Raw genomic sequence first — 13,227 nt, 5'->3', positions numbered from 1 at the left:
GTCCAATTGTTGGCTGTTTCAATTCCATTCTAAGTTATTGAATGATCCGAAATAGACGTCATTGTTTACACCCTCACTTTAAAATGGTCAAAAAAGCGCCATTTATAAGGTGAGATTATGTGAATAATGGCATCAAGTTTTTACTGAAATCTATAAGTTTACACAAAACCTTTACCTTTCCTTCTACACATTAGTTTATGAAGAAATACCATGGCAGACAAACGATTTGTATACATCACCAATCACCATAGGGCTGCGATCACAGATTTTCTTCAGGTTTTTTTGTGCGGTTTATGAAGCCGAAGCCAGAGGAGGATCATAAAAGCAACGAAAGAATAAAAAGGACCGATACAACTTCTCTTTTTCTGGATCCTCACCTGGTTTTGATCTCACACGTGCAGTTTTTTTTTTCAGGTTTTTTGATACAGTTTTTGAACACGCCCTTTGTGTAGAAATCTAAAGCCTGTGTCACATGGGCACAAAAAAATTGCACACGCAATATATGCAGAAATAGAATTCCTTGATTTCAATGCACAATTGCATTGCGCCAAAAACCCCTGCTGCATGCTCTATTTTCAAGTGCATTCAGGCCTCATGTCCACTGCGGGTCGGATACCGCCCGCAGAGCTGACCCTGCCCGCGGCTAAGGACATTTTTTTACCTGTCTGGGTCTTCTCCCTCCTGTCCGGATCTTCTTTCTTCTGCACTGCAGAAGTATTCGGCCGCGCCGGCCGGCGTGCAGTGCACTTTTCTTTTTGAACTCCTGCTTTCCCGGGTGTGCCGCAGATTGGACAACTTCCATTGACTTCAATGGAAGCCATCAGTGCAGGATCCGCACAGAAATGGAGCAGGCTGCGATTTGTTTTCTGGACCACAAGGTCCACAAATCAAATCTGCATGCTTTAATTAATTTGCGGATGCCCATGCATCCCTATGGGCGGCTTGATGTGCAGATTCCACAAATCAAATCCGCCCATGAACATGGCCTTAGGCAGAGAAAGAATACATCTTGAACTCATTAAACTAACTGGCCATTTCAATATAGAGAGCAGTGGTGTGTGTTTTCTTTGCACACAAAAAGTACAGTAAAAAACATTGTTCTACATGCAAATACTCAATGCCCGATGTGCAAAAACATGGCGCAAATACGCATACGCTGGTGTGACACAGGCCTTAGTGGAGATTTACGGACTGCCCAAATGTAGGCAGATGTGATGCATCTCACCTTGTGTGGTATTGCTTCCATCTGACTCACTAGCTGTGACCGGAGAATGAGTACTTCCTCTTTCCGCACTTCCAACTCCTCACTGACTGAGGTCATTTGTTCTAGCAGCACTTTATATACTGGAGCTCCTGGCCCAGTCGGATCCGGGGAAACCTTGTCTGTGATGGCTCTCCTTAACTCATTTAATTCATTCTTCAACTTCTTGTTCTCAGATTCCAGTTCTTGACGCTGAGAGTAAAAGAATACATTTAAAGAGAATGCATCACCTGTATATTTTATACTAATTAAAACTGGCTAGTGAAATATTTTCCATATCTGTTTATTATCTGATAGTTTGGTTTTTTGTCTGTATATGACTTTGGAAGCTACTGTCTGGCTTTTGCTGTAGCTAAAGGAAATTAGAGACCCTTTACAGCAGAAATCATGAGCCCTTAACAGAATGGATGTGAGAGTACCTACTGCACAGGTTACAAAACATGCCTAGAAAAGTCAGAGTTCATTGTGCAGGGAGGGGAAGGAGGTGAGCTGTGTCATCACCTATATGGTATAGTGTGATTCTCCATTATCTATATATTGGTTTGACCTTTCATTGTAATCTTGCCTGTGATAAGGAGATGAGTACTGAAACATTTTCCTTTTGTCAGGGAAGTGTCAGGTGATTATTAGACTCAGTGGATAGTGGGAAAACTGCAGGATTTTAGTTTTTTTTTTTTTAATTTAATGAAATCTTAAAAATATATTTAAAAAAGTCTTATAGCCCCAATCCACCTCAGAGCCATTTTTGGGGATTAAAACGTAGGAGCTTAAGCCATCTAACACCTATCACTACTAACCTACCATCTCTTCCTCATCTGGAGGAGGTGCAGATTCAAGCTCTCACTGATGTCAAACCTTTCCCCTCTGCTACCCCTTATTGCCAATCAAGCATTTGAATTAAGTTCCCAAGAAAGCAGCCTCCTATGGTGGTGAAAGAGGCCTAACTTGACTCTTCCATTACATGCCACTGGGCAAACTACTTACACCCCAAGAACTCATAGATAAATACTCCATCCCAAGGGGTCTCTGGTTGGAACTATTACAAATATACAGTTTCATTCGACCCCTAAAAAGTAACAACCACTCCGCTGCAAAGCCCACTGGCTTTGAAAGACTTTGTCTATGGTCCTTCATTCCAGTGTGATATCCTCTCTATATACCAATATGAACCAGCCATCACTGGGAAATAAGCTCCCATTTATGCTACGCTGGGAAACAGATCTAAATATCTCCCTCTCCCTACCTTGATGGCATCACTGCTGCACCTATATATCAAAAAACAAGCCATCTCTTAACTCTTGCCAAACATCATTAAAAATACTTCACAGGGCATATTTGGCTCCATCGATATTCCACAAGTATTCCCCAAGTACTTCACCACATTGTTTCAGGGGCTGTAACTCCGTGGGAACAACCTCACATATCTGGTGGACATGCCCAGTGGTGAGGTCCCTCTGGAGGCAGGTGACTAACCTCATATCCAGAGTCCTGGGCAAACATTCCCCCTCTCTCCATTCCCTTGTCTCCTGGACGACAAACCCAAGGGGTTCAATAATCAACAGCATGAACTCTCGCAGTTATATACATTGCCTTTCACCCACTCTTCTAGTTAACCCAATTGTCGCCAGCGTTTCAAAAATGATGCTATATGAAAAACGGTCGACGATGAGAGAAAACGAAATGGAGATATTCCCCAAAACTTGGCAACCATGGTGTTTCTTTGGCCATACCTGGAATTCCTAGAGTACTCACAATGGGATAGAAAACAAGCAGAGGGAATGTGTAGAACGGATGTCGGAACCGTAGTCCCAACCCTAGTTCCCCCTTCCGGCTTTCATAGTTTTACTAGTTCTAGTCTTGGTCTTACATTCCCCTCAAAAGGAGAGAAAGAAGAATTAAAAATATTTTTTTTAAAAAGTAACAGAAACACTTAAAATTTCCTATAAACCGACCTCGTGTGGAAGTTTATTGTTTAATTGTTTTGTTTTTAATGTGATATTTCTTTATTGCACTCCCTGAGAGGGGAATTTTCTAGCTGAACTGCTTGTAATAATTTGCATATTATTTCTCAATAAAACCAGTTGAAAAAAAAAAATATTTAAAGTGTAACTGCGCTTTTGAAAAACTGTTGACAAGTCATAGGGACATGTCAAATGTTTTGATAGCTGGGGGTCCGATAGCCCAATATCCCCTCCAAACAGGCCCATCTTCACTTATCAAGTAGTGATACCTCTCAGACAAGCGTTTCAGCTGACTCATTCTGGCAATCGATGGAGGGTCTCACCAGACAGACCAGAAGTGATCAAAACTTTTGACATATCCTTGGGACATGTCAAAAGTTTTTAAAGAGTGCAGTTACACTTTAACATATAGACTTGATTTATACAGCTGGCCATTTTTGCTGACATATTAGTAAATACTAAGATTACATGGTGACGTTTAACCCAAATGTTTAGTTGCTACTGGCAAAGCTGCTACTTGGATTTTCCAGTAATTTTCAGAAAGGTCTGTGATGAGCAGTGAGAACCGTCACACATGTGTAAAGTATAACTTTTGTTACCTTGAGAGACTCGTACTCCAGCTCAGTGCTTCGTACCGGTGACTTGGTCTCCTCCTAAAAATAAATGTAAAATATGCAAAAAGATTAACATTCTATTAAACTTATACTAATCAAAATTCTTTAAAAAGGAACCTGTCACCAGGTATGAGCAGCATAAATCTAGTTATGGTGCTCATACAGAAGGTTCCCTGGAGTCCGGGGGGATATTTCTTATACCCCATAGCAATCAATGGGAGTGCATGCGCACAGCGTGCTGCGAGTGGTCTGCCTACATGGTCCCCGCTGACTTTCGGGATAGACCGTGCTGGATCAGGGAGACGGGCAAGTATAAGAAATACCTCCCTAGACTCCTGGGAACCTACCACATGAGCACCATAATGTAGTTTAAGGTGCTCATACCTGATGACAGATTCTCTTTAACCCTTTCATTAGCCACACGCTGAAGGAAAATACAAGGTTTGTGCATTGTGCAGATTTTGACCCAGACTTTGCTGCAGAAAATCTGCCATGTGTGAACACACCCTTAAGGAGCATATTGATATAAGCCTTGTATGTGAGGCTTGGCATTTTCTTTCCCTGTAGGTAGTCGTTGAATAGATTCAATAAATGGGGCAATATCTGAAATAAATCTGCTTGTATACCCATTTAGCCCTGGTGGTGTTTTTAATAATTTAATAGCATTTCCCAGTTCCGCAGGTATTATGGCTGTACTTACAATTTATTTTCCCCTTCTGTGAGTGTCGGTAAAGGAATATCAGCAAAAGAAAATTAGGAGGATTCTATTCCTGTGCCAGTTTTAGAGTATAATTTGCCATAGTAATCCCCAATGGTTATACTAGCAGGATGAGATTGTAGTTCATTCAAATCAAGTTTAATTAGCTGGTTAGGCAGCACAGCGATGAACTAGAAACCTCTACTGCATTAGTAAAGTCCACTGATCTAGGAAATGCAACTTGCTAATCAATATCACTTATTCACAAATATTGGAAAGCTTTTCTCCCCTCCAATATAATTACTATGCTCTGCTGCCACCATGTAATATTAATCACATAGGGCTGGTAATACTTTTCATCTTTTGGTTCATTGCAATAATAAAGGCTATATTTAAAGAAATGAAAGCAGCCTTAGGGCTCGTTATGGCCATAGCATGAGTACGATCATGTTGAGGTACTCCTGAATAATCTAGGCTCATCTATCACTGAGCACAGCGGCTTCACTATGTAAGAAACTACTAAACATTATCCCATAATGGACAGAGCAATGTGGCAATCCATGTACTTGTTACTACAGTATGCTGCACCCAGTGATGGCAGCTGAATGTACCTGCCAGATTCCATATAAAGATAAGTATAATGCAAGAACTATGAAATATGGGGAGAAAATGAAGTGTGTCGCATATGAAGTGGCTCCACGCCTAATGTCCCTTTTACATGGGATAGTCGGGTTAACGAGTGCAGGAGCGCTGACGTCACCGCTAAGGTAATTAGTGCTCGTGCAGAATGTTTAGACTGGCGGACTTCACCGCTGGATCGCAGGCTTCTGCTCAGGTCTTCAACTTCTATACGAAGTGCTGAGCGGGGAACGTTCACACTGAATAAAAAGCCTGCGATTCAGCAAGGTTTTTATGCTGACTGAAGGTCAGAGATACCAAATAGTGATAGAATAGTAAACAATGTTTTTGCATTTACACTGGACAATTATCGCTCAATTTCGTTCGTTTGAATGAATTTTGACTGATCATCATCCCGTGTAAAAGGCCATTTAGAGAGGCTACGTAGTATCATATGACTCTCGTTGTATCCGGTTGGTTTATTTATTGGGTGCCACTGCTAATACCTTTTATTAGACTATTGATACAAATGTATAGTGATGAAAAAAAATTAAAGAATAGATTCCATTACCTTTTGTATCTAATCTCCACACCATCATTATATATTATGTTATATTATAACTAGGTTTTGCTCAATAAAATCCAGTACAACAGAAGAGGACTTGTCTCAGTAACATTACTATGAGTAAACCATAAGGGTTTCAGTAGATACTGGTTACCTGGATCTTTGCTTTATTGACTAGTTCTTCCTTTTTATCCAAGTCATCTTGCAGAATTTGTTTCTCCTGCTCCAATTCTTTCACCCGTTTCTGTAGCTTGAGGAATAAGGACATGTCCAGAGGAGCTTTCTTATCAGCTGGCTCCTGTAGAACGATAAAAGAAACCACCTGAAACACCCTGCACATCCTTCATACTGGAAAGTGATGGATTCTATTTAAAGAGATTTTCCCCACTTATGACATCTATTCCCTATCAACAGATAAGGGGAACTCTGATGATTCAGTGAACTGAGTACCCCAAATTTCCCATGAGAATGGAGCAGCGATGTACATGTGTTGCCTCCCCTCCATATACTTCTATGAACCAAGAGATCTATGTGCTTGGCAACCTTTCTTCATCTCATAGAAGAGAATGGGGAGGTGGTCGCACATACACTCCAGTGGTCGAACCCCAGCAAGGAGTCCTTTATCCCCTATTCTGTGGGCAGGCAATTAATGTCATTAGTGGGAAAAGCCTTTTATGTACTGGTTATTTCTTCTCACAGAAAAGTGATACTTCTGTGTAAAATAAAGCATCTCATTGTTTTGAATGACTTGCAAGCATGAAGTTAGATTGGGCCACTATTGTACTGGTCTCTATGGAAATCCATTCTCCGCTGACAGTCGTACTGATACTACAATTTGGTTTGAAGGGCATAGTCATGTTAACAAGATGATTTTCAGAAGAAACGCATACCACTTTAATATTAGGCACCGGTTTCCATCCAAATTAGACATAATATGGATGTCCACCATTCTGCTTCTTTTCATATGGTACCAAGAGCAATGATTTGAGTCAATGTTTTTCTGCAGTGTTGGATTTCAACTGAAGTGACTCAAAAGCACATGAAAGCCACATCAAGCTATATCAGCTGTGTAATCCTGTCTGTTGCCAAAATCTGTCACTTGTCCCAAATATTTAAAATGAGATGCAATGTAATACCCACAAAAGCAAACAGAAGCTACAGTACTGCAGCATGTATTTCCCGATGCAGATATGCCAAGATCTTGGCAACATTCCTCCAAGACACACTTTATTCAAGTGGGTAATGATAGTAGTGCCACTGCATAAATACTGCCAAGATTGGAAAGTGAAGAAAAGTAGGAATACTGAAAGGACATTAAAGAGGAATCTTACCAAGACAACCCCTTTTAAAAACAAAGCTGACATGATGTTGAGCATTACATGGTTGTCATTTAATGACCATCCAGGGTCTGTGCCATTTACTTTAGTCTCCCACTCTGTCATGCTGTAATGACCTGGACACTGACACATAAGCACTGTTTATTTTAACCTCACCTCATTCCGGTAGGGGAAGTCTTCAGACTCTGTGAGTTCTGAGCTGAAGGTGTATTCGGACTCGTTACTGCTGTGTGTGGAGTCGGTCCTCTTGCGTCCGGGCCTTGGAAGACTCTGCAACCATTACAATACCATCAGAGCAGCATTCTAAGACTGTATAATATGGTGCCATGCACATTAACTCTCCAACCCACCATGGTGCCCATGTCTTCTTTAAGGTCATCATACCGCTCCTCCAATCGACTGAATTCATTGAGAAGATTCTGATATCTCAGCCTCTCATCGTTCAGCTCAAGTTCAAGCTCCCTTGTTTCTTGCAACAATTTTTTCTCCATATCCTCTAGCAAATACAAAGAAAGCAGAATGATCAGTGAACACACGAATAAGTATATTTTGCATTATTTTCTAGTCAAGGAAATGTAGTCTTTACAGCAATATCCTAATATACTCTAATTAGAGAGGTTAAACTTCAGTATCAGACCATATGTGATAAGTCAAAACTCTGGACACTCATTTCAAGTTTGAGAACTCTCTATGCCTAGTTTTCAAGTGAGTACATGCCATGTTATTTAGAGGTACCCGCGCTATCCTTACCCTATGATGATAGCCTTTGGTGTATTTTGTTTGAGTACTTTGTGTAGGAACTGGGAAACCCTGCCCTATAGTATAGAGTTAATGTCAAAGTAGATATTGAGCTTTAGGAATTCTAAACTTCTGCTGCTACTATTTCAATCATAGTAGATAGCTCCATGGTTTAAAGGATGGAGTGGGGGTTTGTCTCATGAAGACCATGCTGGTTCATGCACTCTATTAAGGCATATGGATATCATAGATGGGGGTGCATTTGGGACTCCACTCTATAAGCCAGAACAGAAAGTCTCCTCTGTTCAAGTAGTTCCCCCTTCTGGGGGACTCTGGCAATCAACCATTCAACTGAACAGCCACTGTGCACTACTATATTCTGAAAGGGAAATGCCTGGCTGCGGCTCCCTATAGAGAAGTCAGCTGTTTGCTGAGGTTATAGGGAGTGGGAGACACAGCGATCAGCTGATTGCCCTCGCTGCCATATTTTGAAAGTCTTGCCTCTAATGAGACAATCCCTTTAACCCCTTAAGGACGAAGTTCAGTAAATGTACGGCACATGGTCGTGGGCTTTAATCCTGGCCGATAGTAAAGATATGGTGTGGGATTAATGCTCATGCAATCTAGCAGGAGCACGAAAGCAGAAGTCTTAATTCGGCTATTTCACCCGGTGATCACGTGACCGCTGGGTGTCCCCTGCCACAGCAAAGCGGAGGGCCCTAGCAGACCAAAATCAGCTCTGTTAGTGACTATTGTCACTACAGGACAACGTTTTCCCCTGTAACTGGGACTCCTATAAATGCCCCAGCTACAGTGGAAAGGTGTGAAGTGAAATTAAAAAAAAAAAAACATTGTGAATGACCTGCAGAGGTCTTATATGATGTAATGGGGACATAGATGTTCAAAAAAAATATAGTTACAAAAATAATTTTAAAAATTTAACATAATAAAATTAAAAAATAAAAAAGATAATATATACCATATTTACTCGAGTAGAAGCCTAGTTTTTCAGCACTTTTTTTATGCTGAAAAAGCCCCCTCGGCTTATACTCGAGTGAGGTAAAAAAAAAAAAAAAAAAAACAAAAAACAGCAATACTCCCCTCCCAGCCGGCATCTGTGTCCCCGGCGCGATGGGCTCCCCGGCGGTGCGGCAAGCTGCTTGAAAATTCCCCCCCCTGTCATCTCCCTGCTCAGCTTTGAATTCCCCCAGGTCAGCGCTGTGTAGGTAATCACTGTGATTGGATCGAGCGCCAGCCAATCACAGCCGGCGCTCGATCATTCACAGCCATTCAGTGAATTACATCGCTGAATGGCTGCGATTGGCTGGCGCTCGATCCAATCACAGCGCTTACTTACACAGCGCTGAAGGTGGGGGAGGAAATGAAAACCGAGCAGGAAGATGAGAGCAGGGGGAAGTCTGAAGCAGCTTGCCGCACCGCCGGGGAGCCCATCGCACCAGGGACACAGACGCCAACTGAGAGGTGAGTATTGCATTTTTTTTTTTACCTAGTATATACTCGAGTCTAGCTAGGCTTATGCTCGAGTCGATAAGTTTTACCAGTTTTTTATGGTAAAACTTATTGACTCGGCTTATACTTGGGTCGGCTAATACTCGAGTATATACAGTATATAAAGTAATTTTTTACTATTTTTTTTTTTTAAACAAAAATAAGAAAATGACCCCCTACCAACACCAACCAAAACAGTCACCATATATGCACCCTGTAATCCAAGACTACAAATTATATATCAAAACGTCTAAAACAAAATAAGGAACCATTCACATAGTATAATTTACACAAAAATAAAGTAATTTTAAAAATAAACTATAAAATGTAAAAAAAATAATTTTCGTTTTTTACCCCTAATAAAAATGGAAAGAAGTCATTAAAAAAAATAAATAGAGCTATATGCCACAGAACAAAAAAAAAAAAAAAACGCAGAAAAAATTATTTTGGTAGCTGAAGAAAAAAAAATAAAATAAAAATAGGGCAGTACAACCACCACATGGGTCCTTAAGGACCAAAAAACACACTGGTCATTAAGGGGTTAAACAAAAAAAATATAGTAATAAAGGTATATTAGGGAGTTGGTCTTAGCAAAGACAAAACTAGATAATACATAGACAATCGAGAAATGCAGCAGCACATACCGGTCATTTGTTTGGCTTGTGTCTGGATTAAAAGATTCAACTCGTCCTTCTGGGCTTTCAACAATGCATTCTGTTCTTTGAGCTCAGACACCAGCTACAAATTGAAGCAAACACACCACAACTGTTTTAGGCACGGCAAAGTCTCTGCTCAGTTACAAACTAACATTAAATATAGGCAGTGCCGATGAAACGCAACAGCAGAGCATGAAGAACAGTTGGACTGTGGGAACCGGGAACTGATACTCCCATGGGTAGAAGAGAGCCCAACCAAAACTACCAAGTCCGGGAGCAGGCGAACTAAGCTTCTCATCCAAGGAATTAGAATGTTGTACTTTTCATTTATGTGGGAGATCATTGCAGATCTGAACAGGGCTGAACTTTGTACTCGCTATGACTGAGATATGCTTCATAGAATAGTAGAAGCTCATCAGTTAAGAAACACGATTAATATCTAAGCAAGTTGATTGAATAACATGATGTTACATTACAAAGAAAAACACTGTTTTCATGGAGAACATTTTTCTTTCCCCAACGTTTAGGTGTTCCACATCTTCCTCCCCAAGGTCAGCACTAGAGATGAGCGAGCATACTCGGTAAGGCGATATACTCGAGAGAGCATCGTCTTTTTCGAGTACCTGCTGGCTCGTCGCTGAAGATTCGGGGGGGCCGCAGGGGTGAGCAGGGGGTTGCATAGGGGATCGGGAGGGAGAGAGAGCGGGATCTCTTTCACTCTCCTCCGCGCTCCCCTGGGCCGCCCCCGACACCCGCGGCCCCCCCCCCCGAATCTTCAGGGACGAGCCAGCAGGTACTCGAAAAAGGCGATGCTCTCTCAAGTATATCGCCTTACCGAGTATGCTCGCTCATCTCTAGTCAGCATCAAGCAATAGTTTAATCAAAGGAGTTGTGAACAATGGGCATTTATCACCTAACCATAGGATAGGTAATAAATGTCCGATTGCTGGGGGCCCAAATTATTGCTAGAACAAGGGGGGTGGCAAAGCTCACATTTCTCCTCAATGCAAGTTTGAATGGAGTAGCAGTCAAACATCTGCTCTCCACTTAAAGTCTATGGGGCCGAGGAAAACCGCTCCATTCAAACTCTACAAACGCAATGAGGAGGAATGGTGGTCCAGGACCCTCATTTTAGTGATCGTTGGGCATCACAGTGGTGGAACTTCCAGTGAAAAGACATTTATCACCTATCTTGTAGATAAAGAACTGCATTCATCCCGTCACCATTAGTTTATGTGCAGTAAGTTTAGGATATGAATATCCATTACAGGCAAGGACCACATGCAGCAAAGTGCAAGCCATATACAGTTGTCCATTTAAAAAGGATTCCTTCAGGTTGATCTGGTCTTTATACTCCTAATATAAACGATCAGATCTTTTTTCAAGATCAGATTCTAAATAAACTTCATTTAAAGAACTTTTTTTTTTTTTTTAATAAAAGTCTATATAAAAGGCCAATCGGTTCTCATTCCGATAATGCATGAATTGAACAATTCTTTTGAACTACCTACCTGCTCGGTCTCTGTCTTGTATCGGTCCGCATTCTCCTCGATCTTTTTCTTTTCATTCTGCGTTTGCAGCAGTTCTTTCCTAAGCCGGGCTAACTCATTCTGAAGATTCATCACTTGGTTTGTGGCATTTTTTGCCTGCTCTTCAAATTGTTTCAGGCGGTCAACATCACTTCGCAGCTTATCTTTCTCTGTACTGTAGGTTATCTCTAGATGCGTCAGCCTCTCCAGCAAGGACTTGTTATCCTTACTCTGAAAACACAAGAGAAATAATACATCTCATTGCAAATACCAAGAAAGAAACTATGATAGACTGCTGCTGCTGTATATTTCAAGGTTACCTGTTCATCAACTTTACGCTGCAGTTGCATGATCTTATTTTCCATGCCAACGTTGAGTTTCTTGTAGTGCTCAACCGAACGAGCTTCAATTTTCAATTTCTTGAGCTCCCTCTTGGCCATCATCCTGCGGTAGCAGCACTGCAGGTACACAATGGCCTCCATGCTCCTCTTGTAAGCCTTACGTGCCAACCAGCCACGGACATGCTTCTGGATGATGGTAGCTTTGTGTATCCTCAGCATCTGAAGGTTGGTAGAGGCAGTCATTAGTAATTTTGCACCGATCCCAATACAGACATCACATCTTGACCACTGAAGAAATCGTGAGTGAGGCCACTACACTAGACAACATATGCCTTTAAACCAATCCAAGTCATATAGTTCTATTCTACTCATTTGTATACAGTCAATACATGATTGCATAAGTATAATCTATCCCGTGCCGCTTTATTTAAATACAGTATTACAGCTAGGAACCTCATGCACTATATATTATGTATTGGGATTACCCACTAACCTAACTTGTACCAATACCAACTCCAACAAACCTTTCCATGCTCAACCACTGGAATCCATTAGAAAGTCATACAAGCGAATGGTGCTGCATTCATTAGGAAATCTACGCTGAACGTTCAACACAAGTTCAGTAAACAGTTTCTATGGTGCCTGGTTTGCCTCCCTTACCTGTTGATACCTCTGTCTGGCAGCATAACCCCGAAGATATGTCTGCAGTGAAAGTGTAACCGACTGTATACGCAGATACTTCTGGCGGACCACATACATTCTCTGAAACTTCTGTATAATAGTAGCGGCTCTGGTCCTCCGCAGGAACTGGGCATAGCTGTGTAACGATGCAAATGGTTAGAATATCCTCATAGCTCTTCTAACACAATGGGTGCATCCTCCCTAAAACAGAAAATACCAAAAGGTAGGTACTCACCATCTAGCCTGGTATCCTCTAACATATCTCTGAATGCAGATAGCGGCCTTCCTCATACGCAAGTACTTCTTCCTTAACAGCCAACCACGTATTGTCTTCTGGATTCGGATGCAGGCCATTCTTAACTTGTCCGATCTGATTTTCTCCAAGTAAGCTACTTGCCCAGCGCGGAAAAATATTTTTGTCTTACCAAATTGATATTTGTCTTGGTCCTGTTTTCAATTAAAGAACATTTTTTTAAATATTACTACCGTAAAAAAAAAAATGTCAAAAGGACACCAACTTTTCAGACAACTTAACCCTTTCCAATCCAATTATTTTTGTCAGCCATTCTCCCCAGCTCCAAATAAATTGGAGCTGGTGAGAATGGATGAGAAAAAATACATTTTCCCTGCACCCTCCTGATCTGACAGAGTTCAGAAGGGTGCAGGTGCTCACTGCACCTTGGAGGGATCTGCTTACCTGTCCGGCGTCTTCAGCATTCT

The 13,227-nt window shown here is 41.3% G+C and overlaps 1 protein-coding gene across 5 annotated transcripts in view; it reads right to left on the bottom strand.

The window, feature by feature from the left end:
- The window catches only part of MYO5A (myosin VA), a 146,135-nt gene that overhangs the window by 31,530 nt on the left and 101,378 nt on the right, over positions 1-13,227 (bottom strand). For all 5 annotated transcript variants that reach the window (XM_066592584.1, XM_066592583.1, XM_066592585.1 and 2 more), the window contains exons 19-28: positions 12,743-12,954; positions 12,487-12,643; positions 11,806-12,045; positions 11,468-11,716; positions 9,945-10,038; positions 7,404-7,549; positions 7,210-7,323; positions 5,871-6,014; positions 3,822-3,875; positions 1,226-1,453 (exon numbers count right to left, since the gene is read on the bottom strand). In XM_066592584.1, coding sequence (XP_066448681.1) covers positions 1,226-1,453; positions 3,822-3,875; positions 5,871-6,014; positions 7,210-7,323; positions 7,404-7,549; positions 9,945-10,038; positions 11,468-11,716; positions 11,806-12,045; positions 12,487-12,643; positions 12,743-12,954 — 1,638 coding nt within the window. The remainder of the gene's footprint in view (positions 1-1,225; positions 1,454-3,821; positions 3,876-5,870; positions 6,015-7,209; positions 7,324-7,403; positions 7,550-9,944; positions 10,039-11,467; positions 11,717-11,805; positions 12,046-12,486; positions 12,644-12,742; positions 12,955-13,227) is intronic.

This window comes from Eleutherodactylus coqui, chromosome 2, assembly GCF_035609145.1.
Source record: "Eleutherodactylus coqui strain aEleCoq1 chromosome 2, aEleCoq1.hap1, whole genome shotgun sequence".
Lineage (NCBI taxonomy): Eukaryota > Metazoa > Chordata > Amphibia > Anura > Eleutherodactylidae > Eleutherodactylus > Eleutherodactylus coqui.
Note: the sequence above shows the minus strand (reverse complement) of the source record. Positions and strands in the feature narration are given on the sequence as shown.